This window comes from Heliangelus exortis, chromosome 28, assembly GCF_036169615.1.
Source record: "Heliangelus exortis chromosome 28, bHelExo1.hap1, whole genome shotgun sequence".
In the NCBI taxonomy this organism is placed as follows: Eukaryota; Metazoa; Chordata; class Aves; order Apodiformes; family Trochilidae; genus Heliangelus; species Heliangelus exortis.
In genome coordinates, this window is record NC_092449.1 from 1,067,081 (window position 1) to 1,094,204 (window position 27,124).

The 27,124-nt window shown below is 55.5% G+C and overlaps 2 protein-coding genes and 1 long non-coding RNA gene across 5 annotated transcripts in view; 1 reads left to right on the plus strand and 2 right to left on the minus strand.

Moving 5' to 3' along the window:
- On the minus strand, positions 1-3,717 carry LOC139788049 (uncharacterized). Its single transcript, XR_011722763.1, has 3 exons — positions 3,626-3,717; positions 507-631; positions 1-410 (listed from the first exon to the last, which is right to left on the minus strand). It is a non-coding gene; the product is annotated as an uncharacterized lncRNA (long non-coding RNA).
- AMH (anti-Mullerian hormone) lies at positions 291-5,831 on the plus strand. Its single transcript, XM_071727575.1, has 5 exons — positions 291-882; positions 1,945-2,132; positions 2,803-2,926; positions 3,077-3,257; positions 3,427-5,831. Exons 1-5 carry the CDS (start codon positions 291-293, stop codon positions 4,331-4,333), a joined length of 1,992 nt encoding a protein of 663 aa, XP_071583676.1. The 3' UTR covers positions 4,334-5,831.
- The window catches only part of LOC139788044 (cilia- and flagella-associated protein 251-like), a 27,159-nt gene continuing 5,494 nt past the window's right edge, over positions 5,460-27,124 (minus strand). The window contains exons 1-7 of one of the 3 annotated variants that reach the window (XM_071727576.1): positions 12,067-12,157; positions 9,437-9,531; positions 8,374-8,536; positions 7,724-7,876; positions 7,579-7,641; positions 7,243-7,418; positions 5,460-7,095 (exon numbers count right to left, since the gene is read on the minus strand). In XM_071727576.1, the coding sequence (XP_071583677.1) occupies positions 6,229-7,095; positions 7,243-7,418; positions 7,579-7,641; positions 7,724-7,876; positions 8,374-8,470 (1,356 nt within the window). In that variant the 5' untranslated portion in view covers positions 8,471-8,536; positions 9,437-9,531; positions 12,067-12,157 and the 3' untranslated portion in view covers positions 5,460-6,228. Of the gene's footprint in view, positions 7,096-7,242; positions 7,419-7,578; positions 7,642-7,723; positions 7,877-8,373; positions 8,537-9,436; positions 9,532-10,193; positions 10,218-12,066; positions 12,158-27,124 lie in introns of those variants that run through there. The other 2 variants (XM_071727578.1, XM_071727577.1) reach the window with 2 other exon arrangements.

Consider the following 27,124-nt stretch of genomic DNA (forward strand, 5'->3'; position numbering starts at 1 on the left):
TACTAGTAAGAGAAACAGCTTTAATTTTTTTTTTTTTTTTTTTTTTTTTTTACATTTCCAATACTAGATGTGAACCCAAAAATAGAACAAAAAAGTTTCTTTGAAACATCCCTCCCTCCTCTCCTGCATGACAGCCTTCAAGTTTCTCAGGGGAGGTGTGTTGTGTGTTGTCTTCTCAAGGCCACCCGTTTTTAAAAGGGAGACTCTGTCCTCCCCTTCCGCCCAAGTGTTTTGGGATGCTGAGGGAAAGCAGCTTGAACGACTGGGCTGGGAGAAGCTGAAGTGGGAAGATGAAGGCTGCTCTTGGGGTGCTTTTGCTGTGCCTGGTGCTCTTGCTCCCCTCTTCAGCGCTTCCCAGAAAGGGAAAAGTGGGGGAAAGGCTGGAGCTCAGCCTGCCAGAGGAGCTGGGCCTTGAAGGAGAGGAGAGAAAGAGAGAAAATGCAAGTTTACTGGAAAAAGTGAGACACAGCTCGCTGGCAAGATCAAGGTTGACTGCTGCTACTCACCTCTTGTCTAAGCCTGAGCCAGGAGCAAGATGCATCCCAGGGCAGGCTGAGGGTGGGGGCACGGGCTGGTCCAGCTCCAGCTCCAGCCTGCAGCCGTGGCCACTCGGGGGGCTGGAAGGACCCATCTGCAGAGTGAAAATGGACCAGGATGGGCTGACCCCGAGGCACATGGAAGTTGTGGGTGTTCTCACCCACTATGAAAGCAACTTCATCAAACTGCTGAGACAACGCACGGCCTGGGATGAGAATTCCCTGGAGACCTTTGGGCTCTGCAGGGCTGGGGAGGGGAGTGCTGCCCTCCAGCCCCTGCTGCAGATCCACACACACCTGGTGGAGCCGGGCCAGGACCGATTCCTCGTCCTGCACCTGGATGAAGGTTGGTGAAAAATCCCTGCTCTGGGGGTGGGTGGAGTGAGTGCAGGACTCGGGGAGGCTGATGCTGTTTGCTTGCCCAAAATCAGAGGTTTAAATGCAGAATTAAATGTCTAGGGTTGGGCTCCTTTTAAAGTTTACAAAGTGGTGCAGTAAAATGTCTTTCCGGGTATGTTTTTAAGAAGCTTTGGCAGTGACAACAACCTGTGTGCAACAAGGTGCCTTGTCCCTGCCTGTCACTGAGGGTGCCTCAGTCTCCATGGCTTCCCTTCTGCTTTAGGCATTATGAGTGTTTCTCATTTTCTGCCTTCATGATGTGGTTTGGGACCCTGTCCCAAACCTGGTTGGGAAAAGAGAGGGGAGGGTTGGATGGGGGGACCTGGCTGGTCCTGGTGTGAGCTCAGCTGCTCTCAGTTGGCGAAGCTGGTGCAGATCCCTCGTGCTCCCTAAGCTGGCCTGTGAGGTTACAGCCTTTCATGACGATCTTTAAGGTCCTTTCCAATTCTAACCAGTCTATAACTCTATGGAAAAACAGTGGCATGCACCCCTCTGTGCACCCCCTGTGCCATCTCTGTGGGAAGGGCTGTGTTTGAGGGAGGACACCCTGGCTGATCCCTTGGTTTTAATCCTGTGCAGCAAGAGAGTCACAGCTGTTCCTCTTTCCCTGAAATCTCTTCCTGCCCTCCTGGATTTTGGGTTTCCAGCTCAAGTTGCAGGTGCCAGGCAGCTAGGGAAGCAGCTCTTCCCTGGGCTGTGACACAATGTCCTCAAGCCACTGGAGTATCTGTCACAGGAGAAGAGATTTCCATGAGGACCTGCCCAGGAAAATTCTCCAGATCTGCTCTGGGTGGGGGGCAGATCCCTCCCCAGGGCTGCAGGGTTTGCCCCACTGACCACCTCCCATGGGAACAGGGATTTGCCATATCCCCCACCCTGCTGGCTCCTGTCCCAGGTCACCCCATGGGACTGGTGCTCAGCCCCAGAGCCCCCTCCTCACCCATCACCCCCCCAGGAGCCCCACAGCCTCCGGACAGGGGGTTCACCCCCTCTGTCTTCTCCTTTCCAGTGAAGTGGGACTCCCAGCCCAAGCTGTGGTTCAAGCTGGTTTTCCAGGCAGAGGTGGGCCGGTTGCTGGGAGAGCTGCGGGTGGCTCTGCTGCTCTTCTACCTGGGCAGGAGAGAGGGGACGGGGTCCGGGAGCCCTGGGGAGTGGCAGGAGCTGCTGGTGACCGGCCCGGGGCTGGAGCAGGAGCAGGTGGGTGACCATAGCTGGGGTGGGGGGGGGGGCCGGTCCTGCGTGCAGGAAGGGTGGGAAGTGGGTGGGGGTCTCTCAGCTCTGCTGGCCCGGGCTCTCCCTGTCTCCTTGCCATCTCCTCCCAGCTTTTTTTCCAGTCTCCCGTCCCTTTGCCTCCCCCTCCCAGTCCCTTTGCCTCCCCCTCCCAGTCCCTTTCCCACCCCTTCCAGTCCCTCTCCCACCCCTCCCAGCCTCCCCGCCTCTCGCACCCTCCCGAGCCATGCCTGAAGATGGTGCTGTTACCCTGTCCCCATTTCCCGGACAGGACATCGGGACAGCTCTGGGGACTCAGCCCGTTCTGGGGGTCCTGTCCCCCCCTGTCCTGGGGCTCTCCAGCCTGTCCGGGGGCAGCAGCCCCGGCACCGCTGCCGGGAGAGGCGGGTCTGGGCCGGGCTTGCTCAGGGCTTTCTGCCCACCCAGGGGTTCCGTGGGGCTCCCTGCACCCCATGGAGCAGCTCTGGGGCTGGGTGCTGAAGCTCCCCTGCCCGCTCTGCTCCCAATTCCCTGTTCCCTGAGTCACCGCGGACTGGGTGACCTTGGAGGCAGTGGAGACCCCAGGGGGGGCTCATTTGAGTGCCCCCCAACTCCTGTGATGTCTCGTCCATGTTCTCGTGTCTTTTTCCACCCGCAGAGCATCTGTCTGGCCAGGGACACTAAGTACCTGGTCCTGGAAGCCACGGTAGCATCCGTCACCCACAGCAGTGAGCAGCTCAGCTTCCAGGCTTCCCTGGCCATCAGGCGTCGTGGAGAGGGAGGTAGGGACAAGGGGAGCCCATGGTGGCAGGGAAGGTGACACCTGTGCCCCCTGGAGTATCTGGGATCATCTCAAAGCTGATGTAACAAGAGCTTATGGGGAGATGTGAAAGGCCCCAGACCACCATCCTCACCACTCCTCTTCCCACCAGGTGCCCCCTTGCCCCCCATGGAGACCCAGCAGCTCCTCTTCGGCTCTGATGACAAATGCTTCACCAGGATGACCCCGGTGCTTCTCCTGCTGGCCAAGTCACGGCAGGAGGAGGAGGTGGCCCCTACATCCTATCTCTCTGCCGATGGGGTGGTAGACGTGGCTCCATACCCATGGCTCAGGTCTGTGGTCCTCAGCACAGCTGTGGAAAAGCATGGGGGCTGGGGAGGGGCAAGAGGGGCATCTCCAGCCCTTCTGCTCTGGGATGGTTGTAGGATGATATGGGTAAGGCCGGGTGGGACTACTGGGGCACAAGGGGTCCCCTTGACCCTTCCTGTGTTCTCCTTGCAGCCCACCCCAGGCTGGGACGGAGGAGCTGCTGTCCCCCAGCCAAGGCAACGCTTCCTCCCCAGAGCCTGGCAGCAGCCGCCAGTTCCTGGGCATCCTGACCCGCTTCATCCGCCAGGTCCTGACCCCCTCCAGCGAGCCCCCCACCCAGCCCAGCTCCCACCACTGGCTGGACTTCCAGGTGATGGAGACCCTCCCTCACCAGCTGCTCAACCTGTCGGAGGAGGCGGCCCTGGAGCGCCTGGTGCAATCGGAAGAGCCCTCGGTGCTGCTCTTCCCCCAGGACAGCGGAGCCGTGCTGGAGCAGCACCTGGGGGACTGGCAGCCGGAGGGGACCGTGCTGCAGCTGCTGATGGGCAAGCTCCAGGCGGTGATCCAGGAGCTCGGGGACATCCCAGCTTTCCAAGCAAACATGGGGCTCTTCCAGCATCTCCTGAGCTTCTGCTACTACCCCCCGGCTCCGGGTGAGGATCCAGCTGGGAAGGAGCCCAGCAGCTCAGGGAAGCTGCACACTCTGCTGCTGCTGAAGGCGTTGCAGACGGTGCGGGCGCGGTGGCAGGAGAGGAGGAAGGTGCAGAGGCAGAACCGCAGCGCTCGGCACCAGGCTCACTGCCGCCTGCAGGAGCTGACCATCGACTTGCACGACCGCAAGTTCATCGTCATGCCCACCGTCTACGCGGCCAACAACTGCGAGGGGCCCTGCAAGCTGCCCCTCTCCACCCGCGTCCCCAGCTACTACTCGCACACGGTGCTGCTGCTGGGGATGCAGGAGCGGGGCTCCCCCCTCCAGCGGGCTCCCTGCTGCGTGCCCGTCCGCTACTCCGACCAGCTCATCATCAGCCTCTCCACGGAGGGGCTGGAGGTCCGCAAGTTCCCCAACATGGTGGCAGAGGAGTGTGGCTGTCGGTAGAGGCTCCCACCCATCTCCTTGCTCGTCCTCATCACCTTTCCCCTTTCCCTCTCCCCACTTTGCCCTCACAGCTCGGGAGCTGGTGCTTCTCTTTGAGACGGGAGCTCCCTGCATGCCCTTTCCCCACGGTTTGGCTCGGTACCGTCGCTCCGGTTCTGGGTTTGCCTGTAGCTGTGCTGAGTCCCGGGGCCTGCTCGGACACCCAGTGTTTCCCCCTGCCCGGGGCCGGGATGCCCGCGGTGCCCGTGGGGCCGTGCTGCCGCGTGGCCTTCACCCCGCGCCAGGACGTGGGCACCAAGGAACCACCGTGAGACCACAAGGCTTGGTGGATCTGGCCAGGACCATGCCCATTTAATCTGCTCCCGTAGCAGCTGGGCAGGGTGGTTATTGTTTCTTCCAACCCCTGGCCCCCTCCAACCCTCCGCTCCCTGGCAGAATCCTCTGGCCATTTCCCAGCCCACGGCCCATCACAAAGCCCCCATCACCCATGCGAGCTGAACAAGAGTAAACTCCCCCCACCCCGGCAAGGATCAGCCGGGACGTGTCCCCGTGTGAGCCCGGGACCGAGCAGAGCTGCTGGGGTGGGCTCGGGGCTCCTTGCCAGGTCACGTCTGTACCACCCCCCCACCCTCCTTTTCTGTCCCCCCCTCCCGGGTCGCTGCCAGAGCCAGGGGGAGAGGGGAGGGAGGGTGAGAGAGTGGAGTGATCCTATTACACCTCACACCAGTAATAGGAGCGGGCACAAACTGCTGCCAAAGCACCTGCTCCGCGTCCCCACCGCATCAGCACAGCGGGCCAGCCCTCCCCCGGATCATCTTCCCAGCTAAGCCCAGCCCTGAATGAGCCCCACCAGGGCTGCTGAAGGGTCTAAGCCCCCAAAAGCAGCTCCTGGGTTCATCCCAGCTGCACACCCCAGTGCTGGGATCAGGTGTGGGCTTTGCAGTGTCCCCCAGGGCTGACAGAGACCTGGCTGGAGGCTGTCACACTCCGGCCCATGTGGGGACCCCGGGAAGCCCTGAGCCACCTTGCACTGGGGCTGGAAGGGTACAGAGACCATACAAACATGAACAGAGACAACGGTGTTTTGTTTGTTTGTTTTTCTTTTAAAAACATTCAATTTAATACATTATTAAAAATGAAAATAGTTTATTTGAACCTCTATCAATTTAGCAAATACTGAAACCTGCCGTGGGCTGGGGCTGTGAATGTCTCCTGCAGTTGCTATAGCGCTGTGTGATAGTGCACTTGGGTTTCGTTCTTAAAAGCGACTCTGTGAAGGCAAGGCCTGAAGGGACCCCTGGGTGATGGGCTCTCCAGCCCTCTCCTGTCACCAGCAAGCTTCACACCACCCTGCAGCCACAGCACTGGGGCCCGGTGAGGTTGGGGTGGTCACTCCCCTGATGTCCCTCTGAGGATGACAGCAGCCTGGCTTTGTTAATCCAAAATACACTTTTTTCTCTTGCTTTGCTTTAAATAAAACCAGTAACTGAACTCAAAAGCTGCACAGTCTGGAGACAAACTCTCTTCACTGGGACCCCTGTGCCCTCTGCACCACTTCGACACCTTGGTGGCCACGAATGAAAATGAACTGTGAGAAAAAATTTTGGGGTGGGGAGCAGAGAACTAGTGCAAAGCCCAGATGAAGAGAAGCTCCTTCCCCTGGTCCTTTCAGGTCGCCTTTGTGCTTCTAATCCAGGGGGCCCCAAAGTCCCCAGGAGGCTGGTGCCAGGCTCCTGGGCTACTCCACTGCTGTTCCGAGATCCCGGAGCGCTGCCCGCCCTGCCGTGGCACCAGCCGCGGGGATGTCTCTGGGGATGGCAGAGTGTCCGTGCTGGGGGTGGTGGGGTTGGACCCCCCTGGATTCAGCATCATCGAGCCCCTCGGTGGCCCCGGCCTCAGTCGCGTCTCTTGCCCTCCCTGTGCCTGGTGGTGCCATCCTGCTCCCAGGGCCTCCTGCCCTTCTGACGCCAGTCCCGCTTCGGGCTCTGCCGGGCACCCTCACGGCCCTTCCACCCCTCCCTCCTGGGCTCATCCCTCTCCCTCCGTCTCTCCTTCCCCTCCCAGCTCCGCTTCTTCTGGGGCTGCTCCAGCTCCCGGGCTGCTCTGGGGGCTCTGCTGGGCTTGTCCCGCTGTGCCCTGTCCTTGGCTCTCACTTCCCTCCGGCTGCTCCGCTCCATCTGGGTGGCACAGCCCTCCCGGAACTTCTCTTCCTTCTTCCTTTTCTTCTCCTCCTTCCTTTCTGGCTTCTTCTCCTTCTTCTCCAGCTTCTTCTCTGGCTTCTTCTCCCAGCTCTTCTTCACCTCTGATGCTGCTAGTGGCACCTCAGGGACATCTATGGGCTCTTCATCTCCTTCCTTCTCCTCCCCATCCTCTTCATCTGCTTCCTTCTCCTCTGTGTCCTCTTCATCTCCTCCCTCCTCATCCCCATCCTCTTCATCTCTTTCCTTCTCATCTGTGTCCTCTTCATCTCCTCCCTTCTCATCCTCATCCTCTTCATCTCCTCCCTTCTCATCCCCAACTTCTTCATCTCCTCCCTTTTCATCCATGTCCTCTTCATCTCCTTCTTTCTCATCCCCATCCTCTTCATCTCCTCCCTTCTCATCCTTGTCCTCTTCATCTCCTCCCTTCTCATCCTTGTCCTCTTCATCTCCTCCCTTCTCATCTTTGTTCTCTTCATCTCCTTCCTTCTCATCCCCTTTCTCTTCATCCTTATCCTCTGGGACTGAGCGGCCGAACCACTTCTTGAAGATCCAGGGCTCTCCCTAGGGGGGATATGGAGGGGACAAGGTACAAGGGACACAGCCCAAGGGACCAGGACCCCTTTCTATCCCTCCCCCCCTGTGGACAAGATTCTCCTCCCTGAACAGGATTCCCCAGGATGCTCTTTCTCCCCCAGCCCCAACCCATACCAGGTTGCTGTCAGCAGTTCTGTCGTCATCACTGTCGTCATCACCATTGCCATACCCGTTGTCATCACTTTGGTCATCACCATGGTTACCACCATCATCCTTGACGATGGTGCTCTTGGGCTGGGCTGGCTGAGCTGTCACCACTTCTGGGACCTCTTCCTTGGTGCTGACCACCTCTGGGGGGAGGGGAGAGAGAGAGGCCACCATCAGCAGGGACAAGGCTGTTTGGGGTGTTATGTCCCAGCCATGGGATCCCAGGGCCATCCCACGCTGGGATGTGGCCCTGTCTCATGATGGGTCTGGGGTAATGGGGCAACCCAGAACATCCCAACCCACCGTGAATGGGAGGTGGTGGAGGCTCCTGCCTGCCACGGCTGACTCCCTCCTTGGAACATGGTGCTGGAAGAGAGGAGGGGAGAGGACACTGGAGGTGGCCACAGGGTCTGTCCACCCCATCCCCCTCTGCTGTCCCCTGGCTCACCTTGGAGCACCTGGAAGGTGACACTGAGCAGGGCGACGATGGAGGCCACCAGGATGCACTTGTTGAGGGTGAGCCCTTCCCAGAGGAGAGGCTCCTCTGCGGGGTCCAGGCTGGGGGGCTCCACCTTCTTCTGCACGGGGAGGCTCTTGGGGACTGGAGACCCCCAAGGAAAACAGCATTACCAGGGGAAGTGGCAAAAGGGTGCTGGGACACCCACACACACCCACCAGGGCAGGGGATGGGGCAGGAGCTGCAGATGAAGGTGTCTACACCACAGAGGTGGGGAAAAGAGCGACCTGGGGGGCTGAGTCCAAGGTGTTTGGGCCACGATGGTGTTTTAGCATCCCGGGGCTCAAGGGGGGAACCTTTTGAGCCAGCTCTGCTGCTCCCCTCCCCAGCAGTTCTGGGCAGGGAGGAGAGGAGGAGGAGAAGGAGGAGGAGAGGGATTTGGCAGGTGGATGAGAAACCTCATCTCCGTGTCACTGAGCTCCCAGGGGACTGTGGAGACCAGATCTCATCCTGTCACTTCTCCATGGTCAGATGATGACTCCCAGACTGGCCAGCAACATAGAACAGGGTCTGTGCTTCTGCAGCCACCTGGGGCCGTGCTGGGGGGTTTGGGGCAGAGCAAACCTTTCCTGCACCCCTACCTGCAGCCCCGGCCGTGCTCCCTTTGGCTCCCACCGCCTCCGCCCGCTTCTTCTCCACCACTTTCTTGTCCCCGCTGGGCGGTGCTGGCTCTGGCATGCTCAGCTCGGGCTCCTTCGGGTCCTGCTCAGAGATGCCCAGCCAGGTCCTCACCTCCTCTAGTCCCTGTGGGGAGGACAGCCAGGGGGGTGGCTGGGGGTGCAAGAGCATCGCGTGGCCCCCAGGGGAAAGCCAGCAGCATGGATGGGGATGGGGGACACGGGGCACATCTGTGTCCCCTCCCAAAACAAAGGGTGCTCAGAGCAGCCATGGAGGGACTCAGACCACGCACCCCACAATCTGTGCTCGTGCTCCTCAGGACCCCAGGGGTGACCAGAAGCACTGAGCAGGCTCCTTGAGCACACAACCCTAGGGAGTGCATTTGCATCCTCAGCCTTAATCACAGAATGATTTGGGTTGGAAGATACCCTAAAGCTCATCCAGTTCCACTCCCCTGCCATGGTCAGGGACACCTCCCACCAGCCCAGGTTGCTCCAAGCCCCATCCAACCTTTACCCAGGCATGAGGCAGCCACAACTTCCTGAGCAACCTGTTCTGGAGTCTCACCACTCTCACAGCACAGATTTTTTTTAAAAACACATTGGGGTGGGGTTTTTTTTTTTGTCTGCTAAAATGGATTTATCCACTAGCTGGCTCCATGCTGCAGAGCTGGTGTTGGGGTGCAGCCCTAGAGCAGATGGGCTGTGGGCTGTGACCCCTGGGCTGCATTGGTGCAATCCCACCACAGAGTAACCCTCGGGGATGGATTCACAAGGGATTCCACAGCCAGGAGGTCAGGGTGCTGGGAGGAAGGGGGGGGCACAGGATTCATCCTGCAGAGTCTGGGCTGGGTGCTGCTGGACACGGGGTTGTTGGGGCTGGGCTGGCTGCTGGCCTGCGTCAGTGCCACCGGATCGGTGCCACCAGGGATCAGTGACAGTGACAGCTGAAGGATGTGGCCTTCTCCTCCCCTGGGGCCAGGCGGGGTGCAATGCCCCGTGGAGCCTTCCTGGGTTGAACACTCACCCCACTGAGTCCCCACACCACGACAGCCCCCGGGACGCTGCACTCTTACATGGGCTCTGTGCTGTCCCTCTTGCTGCTCACCGGGGCGTCAGCACCTGTGAAAGGCAAACACAGCACAGGCTGGTGGGTGACAAATCCACAGAGGTGGGAGTCACAAGGGGCTGGATGCACGTGGTCATTCCACTGCTACCCACCACTTCATGGAGCACCTTGTGGCCATGTTGTCCCCTGTGGCACAGCCAGGTCACCCCAGGGGAGAGTTTTTGGAAGGCCCTGGGAAAGTCAGGGTGGAAGAGCATCACCATGCATCATGGTGCCATCAGGGATACCCCTGTGGAGCTGCAGCCAAGGGGGACAGTGACCTCCCTGCCATGGTGCACAGGGGGATGAACAGCCTGGGATGTGCACGTATGGAAGGCTGGAGGCAGCTCAGGCTGTAGCCTAGACAGCAAGACAAGATCTGGGTGCCATGGTACCCAGACCACAAAGAGCAGCCAGACCTCCAAGAAGACCTCAAGCCACCCCAGAGGACCATGAACCTCAGAGGTGACTCCCAGGGCTTTTCCCAGTTGTGAAGTGGGAGAGAAAACCAAAGGACCCCAGGGCTCTGCAGCAGTTTGACCCAGACAAGGGCTGGGGAGAGTGTCGGGGGGTTCTGTGTCCCTTGGTCTGGGGGGAGCTGTGGGGGTGAAGATGCTCAGCACAGCCTTGGTGCCAAGTGACCTCAGCTCTCATCCCCTCTGAGCACAACCCTTACTGTGCAGGGCTCTGGATGCTGCATGTTTGCAAGTCCTCACCAGCAGGAGGGTTTTCCATCTCCTTTGAGCTGGATTTGGTTCATTTTCTCCCCATGGAAGAAAGGATGCTGAGAAAAAAATGCCAGTTCTTAGAATTAAATATAACGCTTGAGAGTAGAAGCAAAGCAAGTAAATAAGAGGAAACTTCTGGCTGGGGAACTGTGGCTTGAAAGGTCTTGGCTTTCAACTGTAAATCAAAAGCAAGTCTTTGGTTTTGTTGCAGTGATGGTGAGTCTTGTCCATTCCCTACTGGAACCAAAGGAGCTGCCCCAGGCTCTGGGATTGTCTTGGGGGAGGTTCCCAGTCCCAGGGACAGCACAAATATGGAGAATTTTTCCTTGAAAGAGTGTTTTCTCCAAGTGTCTGTCTCCAAGTGCTTGTCATGGTTTTGAGGTACACAGTTATTCATACTTCTTCTTTGAGCAGAGAGGAACACAAAGAAGGAAGAGGAGGACACAAGTCTCCATTCTTGGCTGAGCCATGGCTGATGTCCCCACAGGGCTGGTGCCACATGAGAGCCCCTTGGTGTCCAAGGTCACCCTGTGAGTTCACTGCACCACCAAGAGTCACCTCTGCTGGGATGAGCCTTGTCCTGCAGGACCTCAAGCCCCACAGCAGCAGCTCTGGCACAGCCACAGTTGGTACCTCCTGGCCACCAGCTCATGGTGAGGACAGGTACCTTCTCTGTCACCTTTCCTTGGCTGCCTCTGAGTGCTCCCCACCTGCCCGGGCAGCTCCTCAGGGCCTCATGGCATCCCAGGTCTCTCTCCAACACCTCACAGGGACCTGCTGCCATGTCACTTCAAGACGCTCTCATTAAACCCAGATGGATAAAGCAAACGCCAGGTGGGCAGCAGTGCCCCATGGCACAAAGTCCTGGCTGTGGTCCCTGGCTGACCTCAGCACCCTGCTGGGGGGTGCTGGGCTGTTCCCACGCCTCCTTCCCTTGGGTTTTGCCCAGACAAATGAGCCCAAACCACCTCTGTCCCCTGGGCACATGTCCAGGCTTGGCCATGGCTGCTGCTGGGCTGTGTGACAGCCGTGCCATGGGTGGGCAGACACCCACCCTTCCCCAGCACCCACGCGTGTTAACCCCATCCCGAGACCTGACCAGATCCATGTCTGGGGCTGTTCTCCCCACATCAGAGATGGGGGGTTGTGCTTTGGACAGAGGCATTCTGAGGGCTCTACAGCCCCAGCGGGCTCCTCATCCCCAGCCAGGATGTGTTGTGTCACCTGCGGGACCAGGTTTCCTACAGCTGGTTCCTATCGGACCGGCTCCAGCACCAATGGATCAAGTGCACAGCTACTGCCCAGGCCGAGCACACCAAGGACAGCCACTGAGCCCAGGGGGGGCTGCTCATCCCCGGTAATGCTTGCCCATGGCAGGCTGGTCACCCAGCACCCCAGAGCCCAGCTCCAGCCCTCCCTCACTCTGATCCCCCCACCAGAGACCTTCTGTGTGCATCTGCTCAGCCCCATCCCCTCCCGGGGCTCCTGCTCCCTGGGATGCAGCCTCCACGGGCCAGATCTGCTTTCACAGACACAAAACTGCTCAATGAAAAACCATCTCCCCTCTGCTGCCTCTGGGATTTTTCCTGCACCAGCTCCCGTGGTTGCCTCTACCACTGGCTCACATCAAAGAAACTTCCAAAAATAGTTCCCTTGCTCGCCCGGCTCCCCCTGTGTGTGCTCAGACGGCAGCACCGGGACGGGTCCCGCGGCCCCTGATCCGCTGCCAGCCCACAGCCTGCTGAGCTTTCCCTCGTGGGCCGTGCCCGTGGGCTGCCCTGCAGCTGAAGGAAAGGGTTAAAAAGCCACAGAAAGTCGTACCTGGGGCTCGGCTGCCGCTGCCTCGTCTCCAGTCCCCGGCTGGCTCCGGCTCTCCGGGGTAATAAACAGCAACAGCTGCCCCACCGTGCGGAGCAAAATAGCGCCCAATCACCGGGAGCCGAAAAGGCAGCTGAGCCCCGGGCACCCACAGCAGGGGCTGCCCCAGACAAGGTGGGTGCAGGGGGACACCGGTCTCAAGGGATCATGAGGAGGGGAGGGAGAGCTTCACTCCCCAAGCCGGGGGCTGTGAGCAAGTGGTGAGTGGAGGAGATGTGGGGGCCTGGGATGTGAAGGGGCAGAGCTGAAACCTGCAGGGAGGGGTGCTGCAAGACAGAGGAGCAGCCAGTGCTGGGACCACCAGTGCTTTGACAACCCTCTTGAAAACCTCTTTTTGCCAGCGTTTAGAGCAGCTCCTTCACCATCTGTGCCCTTGGATCCCCCTGTGGTCTCTGTTCTTGCAATTACATCTCCAGGAACCACAGCCATGGGCACCTCCTGATGAGGGATGTGGTCCTCACCACAGCACAGTGCCCAGGAGGTAGCAAGGAGATGAAGCATTTCTCATTTGAGGAACCAAAAGGGCACCTTTGGCTCTGGCCCTGCCTGTTCAAGGTCACCCAGAGCTCCCAGCTCAGTGCAGGTAGGTCCAGCCTCAGGTGGAAGGTGGTGCCAGCCATGGCACATCTTGCAGGCATCCTGCTTTGAGGAGATCTCTCTTACAGAGAACAGCTTCTGAAAAGCTCCAGGTTTAATAAAACCCCTGAAAATGTGGTGTCTCATTCCTGCAGTATTGGTATTTTTCTTTAGCAGAGGTGTGAAAGGTCTCTGAGTGCAAGATGTGAAGGATCTGGCATACAAGAGGGGGCTTTTTCCAGGGCACCTCGAGAGACTGGGTCAGGGTCCTGCTTTAGGACTGAGCAGCAAATGAACTCAAGAACAGTTGATTGCTTTCCAGGACAGGGATTTCCCCTCTTTGGCAGAGACAGGACCGAGCACGCTGCAAACCCTGCTGTGGTATAAATAATGCTGAACACAGATGGAGGGAGGGATGGAGCTGGAAACAGCCCCCACGCTGTGCCAGGGCTGCAGGCACACGTGCCAAGGGTCCTTTCCTCCCTTTTATTCAGGGCTGTTATTCAGGCATGTTTGCTTTATAAGGACATAATGAAAGCAGAAAATAATAAGCAGAGCAAATAAAAATCCTTTCTTCTTACAGTTAATCCCGTTGCTCTTGGTGCTTGCAGCTCCATCAGCTTGCTCCTGCCTCCTGTGGGCAAGCTGGTCCTCCCAGGAAAAATCCCAGGGGTTGGTGGGGCAAGGTCTGCAGGCACAGAGCCCAGGCAAAGCATCCTCCCACTCTGTCCCAGTGTGAGTCCAGGGGCCAGAGCTCTCCCCACCCTTCCCAGGACCTTTCAACACCCAACTCCTGAAGTGGGGAGGGACTGGGAATGTTTTTGCCTCCACATGTTTAGCTCTGAGCAGTTCCCCACTGAGCTGCAAAGCCTCCACCTCCATCAGACAATTTATCCCAGGCAGATGGAGGAAAGAGGTTCCCAGAGGCAAATTCTTTCCTAATCCCACAACCCCCCCAAATCCTGGTTTCTCCTTTGCTCTAGGACTGAGAAAACTATCTCTGGGACAGGGGAGAGAGAAGTGGGGAAACACGATCTGGCTGTGAGACCAGGCAGAGAGAAAGCTGCTGGTGGAGGGGCTGGGCAGGGCAATGGAGCAGAATGATGGATGGGGGCCCGGCTGCACGCAGGCTGAGCTCCATGTCCAGGCTAAATATTGACTCTCTGCCTTTGGCTTGATAACATAGATCTCTATTCTCTGACTTGCCAAGCTCTCAGATTGCCTCAGTTTCACCTGGGTGTGTCTCTGGCCACGGTGGCCACCCATGAGTCTCTGCCATGGCTTTGTGGTTTGTGGTCCAGTTGTGCTGCAGCATCCCCTTGCTTCCATGGCAACGCTCATTTATCCTCCCACCAGGACATAATCTTCTTTCTCCCTGTCTTTAATAACTCACAGTTAAAAGGCAATCATAAAGACATAAATTAGTCACTGATTATTTTTGGCACAGGCTAGTTTCGGGGAAGAATTTGCCTTTTCTCCCTGTAACTCCCCCCTTCCATGGAGCCCCAGCCTGACCCCAGCTCCTCCTGCCCCAGGTACCAGGGGAAGCAGATGCTGGGGCTGGTTGTGCAGGTGGGTTTCCTGCTGCCCCTGCTCTCAGCCCAACCTCCCTGGCTCACTGGGCTGGCTGCAGGTCTTCCCACTGGATTTTATCTCTGGCTCCACCAGACCCATCCAACTGGGTTCCCAAGGCCCGGGAATCTAAAATTTTCTTCCAGCCCTTGCAGTGTTTATCCTCCAGCCCCTCACATAGGAAGGGTTGGGCTTCTGCCCAAAGAGGGAATTTCATAGAATCCCAGACTGGGTTGGGCTGGAAGGCACCTTAAGGCCATCCAGTCCCCCCCCCTGCCATGGTCAGGGACACCTCCCACCACCCCAGGGTGCTCCAAGCCCCATCCAACCTTCAACACTGCCAGGGATGGGGCAGCCACAGCTTCTGGGGGCAACCTGGGCACCCAGGGGCTCAGCACCCTCACCCCAAAGAATTTCTTCCTCACTTCTAACTTAAACCTCCCCTCTTGCAGTCTAAAGCCACTTAGATGTTGTCTGCCAAGGCCACATCTCCTGGGCCAAGAGCAGCTCTGTAAGTCTGTCCCCTGCACCCACAAGAGCTTTGTCACCTCCACCTCAGCCGTGGGTGCCAGCTGAGAGGGGGTAGGAAGGTGAGTGCCCCCCCCCCACCCCAATGTGCTGCCTGGCAGCTGCTGGCACCAAACAAAGACCTGCCCGAGATGCACGTGGTGCTCGGACCAGGTGCTGCACAGGCTTGTAGGTGCTTTGTGTCTCAGAGCCCTCCACCCTTCCTTAGATGTGGTTGGAGGATGCCACTGGGCTGAGATGTGGTTGGAGGGGGAGTGCGGCTGGTGGCTGGAGAGGAGGATCACAGGATGGTGATTTCTTGGGGAAACGAGGTGAAAGGGCATCCTGATCCCTCACGCCATCAAAAACCTAAAGACACGGGTGTCCCCATGGCAACCTGGCCACGTCCCAGCACTGACAATATTCTGCTGACCTAAAATTCCAGCACACATCAGCTCTTCCCATCCTCACCGTTTTGCGCAAGGTCTGGGTGCCGAAACACAGCTGCTGCCTCCTTCCCCCGAGGTGGCAACACATCAGTGTCAGCTGGGGAGACTGCAGGAGCCACAGAGCTTTACAGGCACTGGCATCATGGAGAAGTGCTCAGGAAGTTGCAGGAAATGAAGAGATGTATTCTCTTTGCCAGCTCTGCCTTCTCCTGTCAAATCATGCATTTAGATAACGTCGAGCTGAGCAATCTCCTTGTGGAGGTGCAGCTACTTCAGGTGGGAGAGCCTGGAGCATTCTGGAAGCTGGGTGTTCCTGTGGCTTCATGCCAGCAGGCATTGCAGTGGGGTTGGGTGGTGTTGGTGAGGGCCAGTGAGAGATGGAGCATCCTCTGTGTACCTGGGCTGGCTCTGTGGCCCTGGTGAGATGCTCCAGATGCCTGCAGGTCACTACCCGGCTCTGCTCAGCTAAGGAAAAGCACTTGAGAGCAGAGAATGGCTACAAGGAGTCAGATCTGGGCCCTTTTCTGTAGCTTGAACAATGTGGTTAGCTAGGAAAACATAGCAGAGGGCATCTTCTGCCTCCTGTCCTGGGGTGAGGGTTTGATGTGGTGTGGAATGGGCAAGGGAGAAGAAAGGAGCTCTGCAGGAAAGGTCCTACCTCAGGCCAGCTCCTGGTTTAAGGAATCACAGCTTGGAGCATCTTTGGTGACCTTCCTCTTCCTCTTACCCTGAGCTTTATCTGTGGATGAACGTGGTGGGACAGAGAGCCAGGAACACCACAGGTCTCTGTTTGAAGGCAAGTGGACATCCTTGGGTGGGTGAGCACAGCACCATGGTGCTGCAGACCAAGCACCAGCTTGTGGGCACTTCAGCTGAGGCCAGCAAAGGTGATCACATTCATCAGAGAAATTCTCCCACGTCACCCCAGTGTGGGACCTGAGCTGAAGCTGGCCAGATGTCCATCAGGGACAGAGCAACAGCCCTGCTGGACACATGGACCCACCTGGTAGCAGGGGGGTCCATTCAGGGTCTGGGGTCACCATCCATCACTCAGTGGTGATGGAGGAACTGCACTGGGTACAGTGCTTGGCAGAGCTGAACAGGACAAGAAGCAACCTCAGTCCTGGGGTTCTGGTCCCAGCAGGTGGCCATGGTCCTGTTACAGACCTCAGGCCCAGGACTGGATGGAGCTTGGGTCACTCAGCATGATGCCAAGAGATCAGACTGGCAGGGGCAGAAAACTCTCTGTCCAATGTGTTTGTCCCTGGCTGAGGGCTGTGCAGGTGGGCTCTTAAATGAAATGGTTTGTTGGGTCTCTGTGAAAAGAAGAAGAGGCAACAGAGAGGACATGGGAAGCTCCTTCTGCCCTGCACCTCCTCCTGCACTGTGCCACTCGTGTCTGAGCAGGGCTGAGCAGGGCATGGGGAGGTCTCCAGCCCTGGCTCACCCCCCCCATGCCCCTGCACTGCTGGCAGCTGGGACCACCCCCCTGGTGCCTTCAGCAGTGTCAAAGGACTGATCCTGCAGAGTGCTGTGTGATCCATGGCTCCATGAGCAGCCCCACATTAAAGTCAATCTGGTCACACTCTGATCCACGTGTGACCTAAATACTCTGATTTACAAATCTCCAAGGTTTTCACTCTCTTTGCCTGCCAGAAGGAGCAGCATTCAGGTCAGGGGGAACAGAAGATGCTGGATCCCATTAAATGCTACTTTTGGTCTTGGCTGCTTTCAGTAATTGTTCCATGATCCATTTTCTCACAGCCCAGCTCCACATAGGGCTGATCATTATTCTTTTTGAAGATTTACAGTTGTTGGTGCCTCTGGGGAGAATGCAAGTACCTGACTGTGCTTGAAACACGACATCTCAAACCATCTGCCCTTGGAAGTGCCGTTTGGGGCTGGGGGAAGCAGCCATGGTGTTTGTCCCTTGATCAATCTGAAACAGCCACATCAGGGGAAACTGAGGCAAAAGAAGGTCATGGGGAAAGCAAAGCTTTGGGTAAGGGGCAGTCTGGGGATTACATCCCCATGAACACAAATCTTCCCTGGTCTGACCTTCCTGTGCAAGGGCAGCAACTGGTTCCTTAGTGCCTTTATTGGGTGAGGTTTGGTCCCCCTCGATGCTGCAGATATTACCCCGTTTCTCCTTTTCCAAACTCCAGTCAGTGATGGAGCCACTTCCCTCTGCTCCATGCAGCCAATACAGGGCACCCACAGGGAGAAAGCTCTGCTGCTGGACCTGCACTGTGCCCGAGGCTCGGGGAGAGCAGGTCCTGCCCAGCTTAGCAGGACCCAGGGCTGCAGGCTGAATGCCCCAGTGGGGCTGAGCAGCTGTTCCAAAAGCAATCAGCCCATGTCTAGAGATTGATTGTGAGGGTGCTGAGCCCCAGGTTGCCCCCAGAAGCTGTGGCTGCCCCATCCCTGGCAGTGTTGAAGTTTGGATGGGGCTCGGAGCTCCCTGGGGTGGTGGGAGGTGTCCCTGTCCACAGTTTTTATGCTGTTTTCTCCCCAGTACTCCATGGTGATGAGAGCACCAAGGATTATTTTGACTCCTGACCCTTCTCTTTTCCCCCCTGAAGAATCCAAGCCTCACTTTCCCTCAATTTTTCTCAGCCTGTGCCATATTTTGGGGCAGGACCTATCCCTCTGTGATCATGCCTTGGATCACAGCCGCAGAGCTCGGAACAGACTGACTTAGTTCCCATGATTGCCTACGACACCCGTCTGGTATTTCTTGGCAAAAAAGGCACAAAGTAATGAAATGTGCCCCGGGACGGGGCAGGGAGGTGCAGAGACAGGCACTGGAGATGGCAGCGTGCCGCTGGCTGCGTGCGTGCGTGCGCAGCCGGTGAGGACTCCGGGCAGGAGCCCATGGGTTCTGGTAGTAACAGCTATTTAAAGTGATGATGGAATTATTAAAAAATGGCAACACCGAGTGCAGGAGTGGGCAGAAAAGGAGGAGATGAGTTGCTCCATGGCCTTTTCCCAGCAGGATGGGGCTCAGCATCCCGCCAGCCAGGCTCCATCCCCTCTCTTTTGCCCAAGGATGCCTCAAGAGACCTCTGAAGATTTTGTGGCTTTGGCTGCACATCCTGAGGGACCAGGGACCTGGATCCAGGTGCAGGCTCCATTTTGGGAAGAAATCCTGTCCCAGCAGCTAGCAGAGGGCTTTCAGCAGGGCACTGGGCAGGATTTGCTTTGTCCTTTCCCATCTCTGGGGCAGGTGTTGGACGTTGGAGCGTGGCTGCCCTCGAGTGGTGCCTCAGGGCATGAGTGAAGCCCATTTAAGCGATGCCCTGAGAAAAATGTTTAAATAGGACAACCCCAGGGTTTCATCAGTTCCCTTCCCTGCTCCTCACCCCACATGTGCCCAGCCTGCCTCACTCTGGGCTGTAGGAAAGTAAAGCCAGCTGAATCCTTTCGCTGTTTGTTTTATTTTTTGTTCCAGAGAAATGCAAGAAACAGCCTGAAGGAATTTCCTCCTCAAGGCCCAAGTCAGGCCCCAAATTAGCTGATCAAAACCACAAGAGGGTTTTCTTTCCGTAGGAAATGCTGCAGGAGGCTGAGGCAGCAGCAGCCCCTGTCCTCCCTCATGGCATTTGCCAGGCTCAGGAAGGAGCTCCAGGTCTCCTTGGCACAGCACAGGGATCTTATCAGCAAAAGCAAGAAGAGCACAAGACATCTCCTCAGCACCCATCTTTGGGATGGATGAGGCCCCTCCATCACCATCACCCACGTGCAATGTCAGATGGATCCCACACCCCACCAGGTAGGGACACCCACCTCTAATAACTACTTGAACACTGGAATTGTTCAAGATCAGGTTGAATGGAGCCTGAAGCAACCTGGGCTAGTGGGAGGTGTCTCTGCCCTTGCAGGGTGGTTGGAATTGGATTATCTTTAAGGTTCTTTCACACCCAAAGCATTCCATGATTATTTCTGACCCTACATAACATAAGGAGGGTGCTACAGGAATGTTGATATCACACCTGCTCTGGCCAGACCAATTCACTGGGGACCAACTCACTCTTTGGTGAGCATCTGTCCTACAGTGCCCAGAGACAGATGTGATGGCCCAGCAGGTGATGGGCAAAGGGAATGAGGAAGAAGCCTGGAGAAACCAATCAGCCTATGCCAGAATCCTTTTTGGAGTGTTTTTCTCCCATACTCAGGGATGAGTGATCTCATCAGAGAAGCATTGAAGGCAGCAAACCATTTCTGCAGGTGAATGAACCACAGAGCCAGGCTGGGACAAGCTGAGACTGGTTGTGGCACAAGGCAGAGCTGGGGTTTGGCTGCAGGGAGGTTTGAGGTTCTGGGCTGCCTCGTGGGAATTTCTTTTAAAGTCAGGCTGGGGAGGAGCCTTGGTGAGTAATTGCTCCACTGCAGGTCCAAGAAGTGAATAATTTTCCAAGAATAAAGGTTAAAAACCTAGAGACTCCAATGAAAGGCGCTCTATAAATAGGACTAAGTAGGCTGTGGGAATAACAGGCAAAAAAAACCCAATGTGGAAAATGGGTGGGAATGATCTGACACCTGCAGTGGGACTGGACACGTGTGGTTGTCCCTGCTGAGCAGATGTTTCACATTGCAAAGAGGGGTTTTTTGTTTTGTTTTTAATGCCACCTTCTGGACACCCCTCTGGGAGCTCAGCCTGTTGGCCCATGGGCCTGATGAGAGCAGTGATCTGTCTGAAACCATCCCAGTGACAGGGGACAGGGGACAGGGACAGATGTGGGCCAAGGCACCAGGACAGCAGCTGAAATTTGGTATTGCTCAAACCAGAAAGTGAGACAATTTCTGCTGTGCCCAAAGGAACCAGAGGAGCTGGTTCTGTCCATGACCTCCATCCCCACCACCCCTTGTGTCCCTTGGCAGGGACAAGGAGCAGCAGGAGAACTGGTGGACAGGGATATCTTTGGAAGGGACGCTGCACAAGGAGCTCTGCTGCCTCTGCACCTCCCTCTTTCCTTCAAACAGGAACAACAACATCCACCCTGGGGACATTTATCCCTCCTGCCAGTTTACCTGTTGGTGGTCAGTGCTGTTAGAAAGGTAACATCACCACATACCCCTTCATTCTTTAAAAAGCATTGACCCATCTGCAGTACCAGACTGGAAGTGAGCTCAGAAAGCTCAGAGACCTTGGAGTCTCTATGGATGTAACTGTGCAAATGTCAGCTTGGGGCTTACAGCAGTAAAAAGGCATTGCTGTAAGTGCTGCAGAGACGATGCTAGAAAAACCCATCCCATGTTTGCAGAAATCCCCTCTGCACCCCCACCTCAATCACTGCCACCTCCAAAAAAGACACAGATAAGGGAGAAAAAGGGTTGGGCGTGGGAGCAGGCGCTGCGTGAGGCAGTGGAAGGAGGAAGAGAGGAAAATATCAGCATGGAAGAGAAACCAAAACCTGAGAGAGCTGCTGTAGAGGGAATGGTTACCTTCCAATTCAGAAAGCACAAAAACTGGGATTCCAGAAGCAGAAGCTGAAACCCAGCAAAGGTCTCCCTGCAGAGAGTTGTGGCTCTCAGTGTCACAGCACACAGCTGGAGCCAAGAGAAGAGAAAATTTAGAAAAGGGTTTAAAAACCCTCTTGGAGTATGAGTCTGTGCTATTAGACTGGAGAGCCCAGGTTTAGACTGGAGAACCCAGATTTAGGATGGAGAACCCAGGTTTAGCCCAGAAAGCCAAGATTTAGAGTGGAAAGTCAAAGTTTATACTGAAGAGCCCAGGTGAAAACTGGAAAGCCAAGGTTTAGACTGGAAAGCCAAGGTTAAGGCTGCAGGGCCAAGTGGAGGGAGCTGGTAGCCACGGGGCAGGCACGGGGTGGCTGTGGCTCTGGCCAAGACTGATGATTTACAGGAGCTTTGCAGTTGTGTCCAAGGTTAGAAGCAGGGCCCAGCTCTGCACATCAAAACAGATTTCCCATAAATTACTACGTTAAGGCTTTTCATAAAAGTTTAACAGCGTGAAGTATGATTCATGAGGAACCTGTAATGTTTAATTAAAGGGGTGAAACTGATCCTGCTGTGAAAACCTTCCAGATCTCATGCCAAGCTCATCACTGACATAATTTACGGGACATAAACAGGCCAGGAAATGGCAGAAGCAGTGAAGTCGTGGAACTTTTGCCAACTCGGGATACAACGGCTGTGCAAAAGGAGGGTGATTTACAAACTACAGGAGATGAAGGTGGAGATGTGCTAAGAAAACAGTGAACAAACTCCTGGGTAGTGGAGGATGGGAGGATCTAACCTACACTCTGCTCCAGCTGCAACTTTTTGCTGCTGTCCCGCTCCCTGCCTCCCTGTGGGAAGGTCCCTGGTCCTGTACACCCCTGAAATTATTTATTGGCTTAAATTCTACATGGGCTGCAGGTTTCTAACCCTGGATGTCCAGCTGTCCAGGCTGCTATGTCAGTGATATGGACTCAACTTCTGGTCTAACCCCAGAACTGAAAGAATTACTTTGGATTTACAGCCACAGCAACCCCCCTGCACCCCACCTGCTGCTGGGGAATGTTTCTCCATTTTCCCTGGGGTTCCTACTTTCCCACCCTCTGCATCCCTCTCAGTGTAACTGTGCCCATGGCAAGATGCAATGTGTGCCCAAGAAGGGAATCTTGGTATTATTCATATGGAAAAAATGCTGTGGGATTGCTTCCCTTCATATAACTAATTGGTCCCATGACCTCAGTTTCATGATTCTTGATTTCTGAGTGAAATAATTTCCAATACCAAGAAGGGAGAGGCTGCTAGGTTTGTGGGGAAGGCAGCAGGGAGGCTGCAGTGAGCAATTCCTTGTAAAAAAAGGCATCATCTTCATCTTGGGAGCCACACCTAAGATGAGGTTGGCTCCAGCCCTTCCTCCCCACACCATCACCTCATGAACAACCGTGAGAAAAGCAGAGGTTTGAGACCCTGAGCAGAACCTAAAAGCCATGGAAACCTGTGGCTGGAGACACCCGTGATGGAGTCTCTGAATAGAGCAGCTCTCCACTTCCATGGAAAAGAGGAATTCAGAAGAATTCAGAACTAAGAAGGGAGAGGATATCACTGCAGAGCCACTTGGGTTCACCTGCAGTTTCATAACCCCGTTAGATATTGCTCCCTGATGTCCTGGCCAGGCCTGGCCAGGGGAGAGAGAGCTGAAACAGCTCGAGGTCTTGGAGAAAAAAAAGGTGAACGAATAGAGGAGAACAGGATCAGCTCCCTGATAGTACCAGGGGATGATGTCACCTCCTTTCCTTCCCTCAGTCCCTGTAGGACTTTTCAACAAATCTGAATTTGGTGCTGGAGAGAGAAAGGAGCTGGAGTGGCAGTGATGCAGCTCATGTGAAGGGGGGAAAGCTACAGGAGAGCTGGGGAGGGACTTTGGACAAGGGCCTGGAATGATGGGATGAGGGGTGATGGCTTTCAACTGGAAGAACGAAAGAAATATTAGGAAGAAATTCTTGGGTGTGAGGGTGCTGAGCCCCTGGGTGCCCCCAGAAGCTGTGGCTGCCCCATCCCTGGCAGTGCTGAAGGTTGGATGGGGCTTGGAGCACCCTGGGCTGGGGGAGGGGTCCCTGACCATGGCAGGGGACTGGATGAACTTTAAGATCCCTCCCCACCCAAACCAGTCCAGGATTATGTCAATCCCTGATGTGTCCCACAGGCAGACCCAGGCTGCAAAGTACCAGGAGTAAAAAGCAGCCTCCCCTCCACCCCCCTGGGGGAGATGGCTCTCACCAGCTTTTAGAAAGACACCAGCTGCACAAGAGGGATTTCAAAGCAGGGGAAAACAAATTGAAAAGGCAAAAATATATGCAAAAAAGCCCAACCCAAGACTCTTTGGTGCAAAAAGAATTGCAGGTGCCAGGAACACCTATGCAATGAGAATGTTTGAAGATAATCACCAGCTCACAGCATGGGCAAGGGAAGATCAGCCTGTCAGGCTGCAACAGGATGGGGCTGAAGTGCAGAGGGTGGAGAAAATCGTGCTGGAGGGTCTGGGGGTAGAGCCAAAGGCTGACCAAGGCTGAGCACCAAGTCTGGACCTGCTCTTGGCTCTGATGGGGACAATCCCACCACCTCCCAGTGCTGCAGCTTCTGTTTCTGTAAACAGAGGGAATAATATTTGCCGTGCTCCCCACATCATAGAAAGATAAATAAATTCACCAGAAGATCCTAGATGAGTTTACTAGAATACTTTGCATTTTTGTTGCAAGGTTTAACCCTAAATCCACCATCCCCAACTATTCAACTTCCAGAGCTTTGCTCAGTTTCAGCTTCCAGCTTCCAAATGGCTGTTTTTTTGTGTTCCTCATTTCAAGATATGATCCAGATCCCACAGCCAGAAATCATCCTTGACACCCAGCCTGTAATTTCCATTATTTAGCTTCATCCCTTTCACAATACATCACCTGTGTCCCTGCCTTCCTCCTTTAGATGCTCCCCACTGCTCAGCCAACCTGCAACATCTGCTCTCATCTTCCCTGGTTTTTGGGGACAAATCCAGACCTAGCACAGAGACAACTCCTAGGAAGGTTTCTGCCCAGATCCTTCCCACCTCCATTCTTGCAGAGCAGATAACTGAAGCTGGGGATTTGCACAGGGAATAGAATTGTTGGCCTGGTGAGCCCTGATCACCAATGAACACCTGGCAGCCACATATTGCTGGGATTTTCCTTTCTCATACCTGGAAACCATCCTGTCACGGCCATGAAAAAATGAGAGCAAGAGCTGGAGATCTAGAGGGAAGCTGGGAAGTGCTGGGGTGGAGGGAGGGGGAAAACATAAAGGGGGAAGGAAAAGGATTGAGGATGTGGGTGAGAAAATGAGCCAGAATTTCAGGTACAAAAAAGGCAAAAATAAGGAAAATGGAGCACCATGGCAAGGCCAATCCATGGGGCAGGGGCAGGAGGAGAGTGCAGCACTGAAGGATAAGAGCCACGGAGGGGACAGATGGATGGAAAGAACTGCAGAGCTCCCAGGGTGGGTTCATGGGATGGAGACTGGCAGCACTAGTGCAGTGCCCACAGCCCCCACCTTGCCCCAGCATGTTCCTCCATATCCCTGCCCATTCCCCTGGAAGTGTCCCCATTGTCTGGAGGGTGCCCAGGACTGGCAGTGCTGAACCAAAGCCCACGGGGGCCACAGGACCAGCACCCTCCACCAGGGCCACCTCTCCCATCTGCTTTTGCTTGTGCCAGATGGGAAGGGGGGGGAAGGGATGGGGGAGGGGGCCGCATCCCTGGGATGTCAGGGATTCGTTTCTTCCTATTCTTTTCCCAGTGACATTTAAATGGCTGGCCCCAAAATGCTTGCTGATTGCTGCGTTTTTTCCCCAATGACATAAAGGCAAGAGAGGCTTTCAGAATAAATCATTTAGAGGTGGGAAAGAAAAAAAAAAAACCAACCAGCAGCAGCTCTGACCCCACAGGCACACACACCTCCCTCCTCCTCCTCACCCTCCCCTACAAGCATGTTTTGGAGCTGCTCAAGCAAAGGGGAAAGTGAGCAGGAGTAATTTTCCACGGGATGCAGGGAACAATTGAGCCCCGCATGGTTTTCATCGTTAAAATGCTTCCCTCCAGCAGTTTACGTTCATCCACAGCAGACAAAGGCGATCTGCATGCAGAGACCAGTTCGGTCTTGCTGCTCCCGGCGGGGGTGAGGAGTCGAGGTGCGGGGTGATGGGGAAGGAGGAGTCGGGGGGGAGAGATGCGAATGCCACGGGGTGGGAGCCGCTCCAGGTCCTCTCCCTGCGCGGGCAGGGGATGGCAGAACCCAGCTCTGAGTCAGCTTTACTCAGCCCCAGGTACGTGGGATGGTTTGGGGAGGGGGAAAGGGGATGGGGCAGCTTTGGGAAGGAGAAAAGGAGCTTGTGGGTTTAGGAGGGAGAGGGCTGAGTGGTGCTGGTGTGGCACTGTCCTTCCTGCACGTAGATGTGGGGCTGAGGGAAGAGGCCACAGCACTTCACAGGTCTTGCTTCAGCCTCTTGCTGTCAGCCCAGCTTCTCCTGGGATCCCTGGGGCTCTCCAAAGACCCCACAGGCACTGCAGAACCTTCCCCATCCTTGGTGCAGGATTGCTCCCAGTGAGGGGAGGGTTTGCTCGTGCTGAGGATGGGTGCTGGTGCCAGGGTTGTGCTGAGAGGCTTCAGAGGGGAGCAGGGGGATGTGGGCATCCTCAGGGCCATCTCTCCAGCAGCAGAGCCCAAAGGGGGCTTAGCGTGGCTGGGGGCATGAGACCAAGCCCTGAGGCACAGCAGGGTGACCCCCAAGTTGAACAAAGCCTCACCACAACTCTTTTCCCTCTTTGTCCTCAATTCCCTTCCCATCTCCTTTCAGATGAAGGAACAGACTTCAGTTCCTGTCAGGGAGCTCCCTGGCTCTGAGCATCACCCACAGCCCCCTCAGGATGAATAAGGACAGGGTCTGAGCCCTCAGATATCTCCTGCCCAGGTGTCAAACACACACATGGCTATGAAAAGCACAACTGTTTTTTATAACACAGATCTGCCCAAAATAAGAGCTCCGGGCTCCTGCAACAGAAAGACTTTTTATAGGCCCATTTCCAGGACCTGCAGGTCAGCAGGGTGCGAGTTTGCACATCAAGTCCCAGCATTGTTTCTGAGCTCTTTCTGACGCCCCTTCCCTGAATGGTGCCTACTAAACCCCCCACCCTCAGAGAGCTGCTGCTCCCTGGGAACACGCAGGGCTGAAGGGAATACCACTGCTCTTGTGGGAATCACGGCAAGAGGACCCCGAGCTTGGTGTGCAGAGGAAAATGAAAAGCGACCAATTTTCACACACACAAAATATTTTCTTAGTTCCTTATCAAAGATCAGCAAGTAGGAGCTAAACAGACTCAGGCCCAGACTGGTGGGAGATCTTTAAGCAACATTTTTGTGGTGCAGAGAAAGGTTTTGCCAAACTCCTTCCACCTAGATACTCCTGAGCCAGTGGTTCAGACCCATGCTGGTTTGTATCCCTTTGCCAGACCACTGAAGAAGGCTTTCAACAAAACATCAAAGCAGAGACCCAAATGAATCACAAGATCCAGTGCTGAGGCTCCAAGAGCCCTTTTGTGAAGCACAACAGGCAAAGCCCTAACATCCCTGGAGAATTATAACCCCCCCAGGTAGATCAGCCAAGATTTTCACTTGGATGTCTGTGATTTTTCTTCTTTCCCAACATCCAGCCCATACATTTATAAATAGGTGGGGTTGATGGCATTGGGGTTGATGGCATTTAGGTGGCCACAGAAAGATGCTTTATACACAGAGCTTGTGGGGCAAAGATTATGGATGGCTGAGATACTTCTTTGACAAGAAGCATAACAAGGAGAAAAGCAGCTTTTGCAGAAGACAATCTCAGTTTATTTAGCCTAACAAAACAATGGCCAGAAGGGGTAGGATTGCTACACAGAAAAGCACCCAAGAGGGAGCTGAGACATCGATTTAAGCAGAAGGACAATGTTGGCATGAAACCAATGGGAAAAAAAATTGGCTACAAATAAAAATAACTGGGATTTAAAAAGAGCTTCATGATTCAGAGCACTCAGCTTGTAGAATGTCTTTGCAGGGGACACACTGGAAGCTGTGAGGGTTGAGCTCTGTACCTTAATGAACTGGATCCTAGGACCATGTGTGGACAGCACATGGATAGGACTCTGAAGGTCTCTCCCAGCCCTGTGTCTCCATCAGTGAAAACATTCCACATGTAGGTCTGTTCTCTCTGAAACTGGGAAGGTAAATCTCATGTCCTGGGGAAGTCCCAGTGCTCAATGTCCCCATAGAGCTATGTTGAGATGTCTTGAAACCTTCCCAGATGAGAAGTCAATCCAAGAGACATGAGCTGACTTCCCTTGCATTGCATGTGCCTTGAGATTGGTAACTTTTCAAAGTAC

Excerpts from the sequence above, each read along its gene's own strand:
- AMH (XM_071727575.1), top strand. The coding sequence starts at position 291 with ATGAAGGCTGCTCTTGGGGTGCTTTTGCTGTGCCTGGTGCTCTTGCTC. Across the intron at positions 883-1,944 it reads CGTCCTGCACCTGGATGAAG|TGAAGTGGGACTCCCAGCCC; the intron begins GTTGGTGAAAAA and ends TCTCCTTTCCAG. Across the intron at positions 3,258-3,426 it reads GCTCCATACCCATGGCTCAG|CCCACCCCAGGCTGGGACGG; the intron begins GTCTGTGGTCCT and ends TTCTCCTTGCAG.